The 6,000-nt window shown below is 58.9% G+C and overlaps 1 protein-coding gene across 1 annotated transcript in view; it reads left to right on the top strand.

Moving 5' to 3' along the window:
- The window catches only part of PSMC4 (proteasome 26S subunit, ATPase 4), a 68,704-nt gene that overhangs the window by 58,122 nt on the left and 4,582 nt on the right, over positions 1-6,000 (top strand). The window contains exons 2-4 of the mRNA XM_056510349.1: positions 4-197; positions 2,425-2,592; positions 4,409-4,485. Of these exons, the coding sequence (XP_056366324.1) occupies positions 134-197; positions 2,425-2,592; positions 4,409-4,485 (309 nt within the window). The 5' untranslated portion in view covers positions 4-133. The remainder of the gene's footprint in view (positions 1-3; positions 198-2,424; positions 2,593-4,408; positions 4,486-6,000) is intronic.

Below are 6,000 nucleotides of genomic sequence, written 5' to 3'. Positions count from 1 at the left end.
CAGGTGAGCTCAGGTGAGCTCAGACGATCACAGGTGAGCTCAGGTATTCACAGGAGCACAGGTGAGCTCAGGTGAGCTCAGGTGGCCTCACCTGCGCCCCCAGATCGGCATCGACCCCCCGCGGGGGGTGCTGATGTACGGCCCCCCCGGCTGCGGCAAGACCATGCTGGCCAAGGCGGTGGCGCACCACACCACAGGTGAGCGCACCTGGGACAGGTGGGGGGCTGGACACACCTGGGACACCTGGGGGGACCTGGGACACACCTGGGGGGCCTGGGACACACCTGGGGGGACCTGGGACACACCTGGGAACAGCTGGGACACACCTGGGACACACCTGGGACACACCTGGGGGGACCTGGACACACCTGGGGACAGCTGGGACACACCTGGGGGGCCTGGATACACCTGGGACACACCTGGGACACACCTGGGACAGACCTGGGACCTTTCCTGAACACCTGAGATCCACCTGAGACCTTCATTGGATACCTGGGACTCACCTGGGACACACCTGGGGGCACCTGGACACACCTGGGACACACCTGGGGGCACCTGGACACACCTGGGATACACCTGGGGGGACCTGGGGTAGCTGGGACACACCTGGGACAGCTGGGATACACCTGGGGGGACTTGGGGGGACCTGGGACACACCTGGGGGGCCTGGATACACCTGGGACACACCTGGGGCACACCTGGGGGGACCTGGGACACACCTGGGATACACCTGGGACACACCTGGGGGGCCTGGACACACCTGGGGACAGCTGGGGGGGTTTTTGGGGTTCCTGCTCCCGTTTTTGGGGTTCCTACTCACATTTTGGGGTTCTTGGGCCAGTTTTTTGGGATTTTTGGGGTTCCTGATCCCATTTTTGGGGTTTTTAGGGTTCCTGGTTCCATTTTTGGGGTTTTTGGGTATTCCTGTTTATATTTTGGGGTTTTTGGGGTTCTTGGTCCCATTTTTGGGGTTCCTGCTCACATTTTTGGGGTTTCTGATCCCATTTTTGGGTTTTTTGGGGTTCCTGATCCCATTTTTGGGGTTCCTGATCCCATTTTTGGTGTTTTTGAGGTTCCTGATCCCATTTTTGGGGTTCCTGATCCCATTTTTGGGGCCCCCCAGCCGCCTTCATCCGCGTGGTGGGCTCGGAGTTCGTGCAGAAGTACCTGGGGGTCCCAAGGGGGTTTTTGGGGTTCCTGATCCAAATTTTGGGGTTTTTGGGGTTCCTGATCCCATTTTTTTGGGTTTTTGGGGTTCCTGATCCCGTTTCTGGGGTCCTCCAGCCGCCTTCATCCGCGTGGTGGGCTCAGAGTTCGTGCAGAAGTACCTGGGGGGTTTTTGGGGTTCCTGATCCCATTTTTGGGGGTTTTGGGGTTCCTGATCCCATTTTTGGGGTTCCTGATCCCGTTTTTTTGGGTTTTTGGGGTTCGTGATCCCATTTTTGGGGTTTTTGGGGTTCCTGATCCCGTTTTTTGGGGCCCCCCAGCCGCCTTCATCCGCGTGGTGGGCTCGGAGTTCGTGCAGAAGTACCTGGGGGGTTTTTGGGGTTCCTGATCCCATTTTTGGGGTTCCTGCTCCCATTTTTGGGGTTTTTGGGATTCCTGATCCCGTTTTTTGGGGTTTTTGGGGTTCCTGACCCCGTTTTTGGGGTTCCTGTTCATATTTTGGGTTTTTTGGGGTTCCTGGTCCCGTTTTTGGGGTTCCTGGTCCCATTTTTGGGGTTTTTGGGGTTCCTGATCCCGTTTTTGGGGTTCCTGGTCCCATTTTTGGGGTTTTTGGGGTTCCTGATCCCGTTTTTGGGGTGTTTTGGGGTCCCCCAGCCGCCTTCATCCGCGTGGTGGGCTCGGAGTTCGTGCAGAAGCACCTGGGGGGTTTTTGGGGTTCTTGCTCCCATTTTTGGGGTTCCTGCTCCCATTTTTTTGGGGTTTTTCAGGTTCCTGGTCCTGTTTGGGGGTTCTTGTTCATATTTTGGGGTTTTTGGAGTTTCTGATCCCGTTTTTGGGGTTCCTGATCCCATTTTTGGGGTTTTTGGGGTTCCTGCTCCCATTTTCGGGGTTTTTGTATTCCTGGTCATATTTTTGGGGTTCCTGTACATATTTTGAGGTTTTTGGGGTTCCTGCTCCCATTTTTTGGGTTTTTGGGGTTCCTGATCCCGTTTTTTGGGTCCCCAGCCGCCTTCATCCGCGTGGTGGGCTCAGAGTTCGTGCAGAAGTACCTGGGGGGTTTTTGGGGTTTCTGGTTCCATTTTTGGGGTTCCTGTTCATATTTTGGGTTTTTTGGGGTTCCTGATCCCGTTTTTGGGGTTCCTGCTCCTATTTTTGGGGTTTTTGGGGTTCCTGGTCCCATTTTTGGGGGTTTTGAGGTTCCTGATCCCGTTTTTGGGGTTCCTGATCCCGTTTTTGGGGTGTTCTGGGGTCCCCCAGCCGCCTTCATCCGCGTGGTGGGCTCGGAGTTCGTGCAGAAGTACCTGGGCGAGGGGCCGCGCATGGTGCGTGACGTGTTCCGCCTGGCCAAGGAGAACGCGCCCGCCATCATCTTCATCGACGAGATCGACGCCATCGCCACCAAGCGCTTCGACGCCCAGACCGGCGGTGAGGGGCCGGATTTGGGGAGGGGGATGGGTTGGGGGGGGGTTTGGGGGGGTTTTGGGGGGATTTGAGGGGTCCTGGGTGGGGTTTGGGGGATTTTGGGGGGGGTTTTGGGGGGAAATTGGGGGGTCCTGGGTTAGGTTTGGGGAGTGGTGTGTGGGGCTTGGGGGGTCCTGGGTGGAGTTTGGGGGGTCCTGGGTGGGGTTTGGGGTGGTTTAGGATGGAATTTGGGGGGAGTTTGGGGGTTTTTGGGGGGTTTTTGGGGGGTCCTGGGTGGGGTTTGGAGACCCCAGACCGGCGGTGAGGGGCTGGGATGGGGAGGGGGATGGGTTGGGGGGGGATTTTGGGGGGTCCTGGGTGGGATTTGGGGGGTTCTGGGGGGAGTTTGGGGGGTCCTCGGTGGGATTTGGGGTGGTTTAGGATGGAATTTGGGGGTTTTTGGGTGGGATTTGGGGGGTCCTGAGTGGAGTTAGGGGGGTTTGGGGTGGGGTTTGGGGGGGATTTTAGAGGGTCCTGGGTGGGGTTTGGAGACGCCCAGACCGGCGGTGAGGGGCCGGATTTGGGGAGGGGGCTGCGTTAGGAAGGAGTTTGGGGGGTTTTTGGGGGGATTTGGGGGGTCCTGGTTTGGGTTTGGAGACGCCCAGACCAGCGGTGAGGGGCTGGATTTGGGGAGGGGGATGGGTTGGGGGGGAGTTTGGGGGGTTTTGGGGGGATTTGAGGGGTCCTGGGTGGGATTTGGGGGGATTTTGGGGGGTCCTGGGTGGGATTTGGGGGGTTCTGGGGGGGGTTTGGAGGGTCCTGGGTGGGGTTTGGAGACCCCAGACCGGCGGTGAGGGGCCGGATTTGGGGAGGGGGATGGGTTGGGGGGCAGTTTGGGGGGTCCTGGGTGGGATTTGGGGGGTCCTGGGTTAGGTTTGGGGAGTGGTGGGTGGGGTTTTGGGGGTCCTGAGTGGGGTTAGTGGGGTTTGGGGTGGGGTTTGAGGGGTCCTGGGTGGGATTTGGGGGGACTTTAGGGGGTCCTGGGTGGGGTTTGGGGACTCCAGACCGGCGGTGAGGGGCCGGATTTGGGGAGGGGGATGGGTTGGGGGGAAGTTCAGGGGGTCCTGGAGGGAATTTGGGGGGTCCTGGGTGGGATTTGGGGGGTTCTGGGGGGAGTTTGGGGGGTCCTGGGTGGGATTTGGGGTGGTTTAGGATGGAATTTGGGGGTTTTTGGGTGGGATTTGGGGGGTCCTGAGTGGAGTTAGGGGGGTTTGGGGTGGGGTTTGGGGGGGTTTGGGGGGTCCTGGGTGGGGTTTGGGGACTCCAGACCAGGGGTGAGGGGCCGGATTTGGGGAGGGGGATGGGTTGGGGGGCAGTTTGGGGGGTTTTTGGGGGGATTTGGGGGGTCCTGGTTTGGGTTTGGAGACGCCCAGACCGGCGGTGAGGGGCCGGATTTGGGGAGGGGGATGGGTTGGGAAGGAGTTTGGGGGGTCCTGGGTGGGATTTGGGGGGACTTTGGGGGGTCCTGGGTGGGGTTTGGGGACCCCAGACCGGCGGTGAGGGGCTGAATTTGAGGAGGGGGCTGCGCTGGGATGCAGAATCCCCAAATTCCCAGAAATCCCAAAATCCCCCAAAACCCCCAAATAATTCCCAAAATTCCTTAAAATCCCCGAATTCCAAAAATCCCAAAATCCCCCAGTTCTCAAAATTCCCAAAGCCCCCAAAATCCCGAAAATCCTAAATTCCCCAAAACCCCAAAATCCCCAAAATCCCCAAAATCCCAAATCCCAAATCCCCCCAAAATTCCCAAAATCCCCGAAATTCCCAAATTTCCCCCCAGCCGACCGTGAGGTTCAGCGGATCCTCCTGGAGCTGCTGAACCAGATGGACGGGTTCGACCAGAACGTCAACGTCAAGGTGAGCACAGGTGGGACAGGTGGGACAGGTGTGACCCAGGTGTGCTCAGGTGAGCCCCAGGTGAGCACAGGTGTGACCAGGTGTGCCCCAGGTGTGCTCAGGTGTGCCCCAGGTGTGCCCAGGTGTGCCCCAGGTGAGCCCCAAGGGAGCACAGGTGTGCTCAGGTGTGCCCAGGTGTGCCCCTGGTGACCACAGGTGTGCCCAGGTGTGCCCCTGACCCCCCCTCACCTCTCCCCAGTTGATCATGGCCACAACCTGGGCACACCTGGGCACACCTGGACCAGCAATTCCCAGGGTTTTATCAGATTTTTATGGGGGTTTGTGGCTCTGAGGTATCTCACCTGTGCCCAGGTGTGCCCCTGACCCCCCCTCACCTGCACCCAGGTGATCATGGCCACCAACCTGGGCACACCTGGGCACACCTGGGCACACCTGGACCAGCAATTCCCAGGGTTTTATCAGATTTTTATGGGGGTTTTGTGGCTCTGGGGTGTCTCACCTGTGCCCAGGTGTGTCCCTGACTCCTCACCTGTCCCCAGGTGTGTCCTCGAGTCACTTACCTGTCCTCAGGTGATCATGGCCACCAACCTGGGCACACCTGGGCACACCTGGATCAGCAATTCCCAGGGTTTTATGGGGTTTTATTGGGGTTTTGTGGCTCTGGGGTGCCTCACCTGTGCCCAGGTGTGCCCCTGACCCCTCACCTGTGCCCAGGTGTGTCTCTAACCCCCCCCTCACCTGTGCCCAGGTGATCATGGCCACAAACTGGGCACACCTGGATCTGTAATTCCCGGGGTTTTATCAGAGTTTTATGGCTCTGGGGTGTCTCACCTGTGCCCAGGTGATCATGGCCATGGATTGGGGACGCACCTGGGCACACCTGGGCACACCTGGCTCAGCAATTCCCTGGGTTTTATCAGATTTTTATGGGGGTTTTGTAGCTCTGAGGTGTCTCACCTGTGCCCAGGTGTGCCCCGACCCCCCCTCACCTGTCCCCAGGTGTGTCCTCGAGTCACTTACCTGTCCTGAGGTGATCATGGCTACAAACTGAGCACACCTGGGCACACCTGGGCACACCTGGACCAGCAATTCCCGGGGTTTTACCAGAGTTTTATTGGGATTTGATGGTTCTGGGGTGCCTCACCTGTGCCCAGGTGTGCCCCTGACCCCCCCTCACCTGTGCCCAGGTGATCATGGCCACAAACTGGGCACACCTGGGCACACCTGGATCAGCAATTTTGGGGTTTTATTGGGGTTTTCTGGCTCTGGGGTATCTCAGGTGTTCCTTACATGTGCCCAGGTGTGCCCCTGACCCCCTCACCTGTCTCCAGGTGATCATGGCCACCAACCTGGGCGCACCTGGGCACACCTGGGCACACCTGGATCAGCAATTCCCAGGGTTTTATCAGGGCTTTTTTGGGTTTTATTGGGATTTGATGGCTCTGGGGTGCCTCACCTGTGCCCAGGTGTGACCCTGACCCCCCCTCACCTGTCCCCAGGTGATCATGGCCACCA

This window comes from Oenanthe melanoleuca, chromosome 25 (assembly GCF_029582105.1).
Source record: "Oenanthe melanoleuca isolate GR-GAL-2019-014 chromosome 25, OMel1.0, whole genome shotgun sequence".
Lineage (NCBI taxonomy): Eukaryota > Metazoa > Chordata > Aves > Passeriformes > Muscicapidae > Oenanthe > Oenanthe melanoleuca.
The sequence above is the reverse complement of the archived record's forward strand: the minus strand, read 5'-3'. Positions and strand labels throughout refer to the sequence as shown.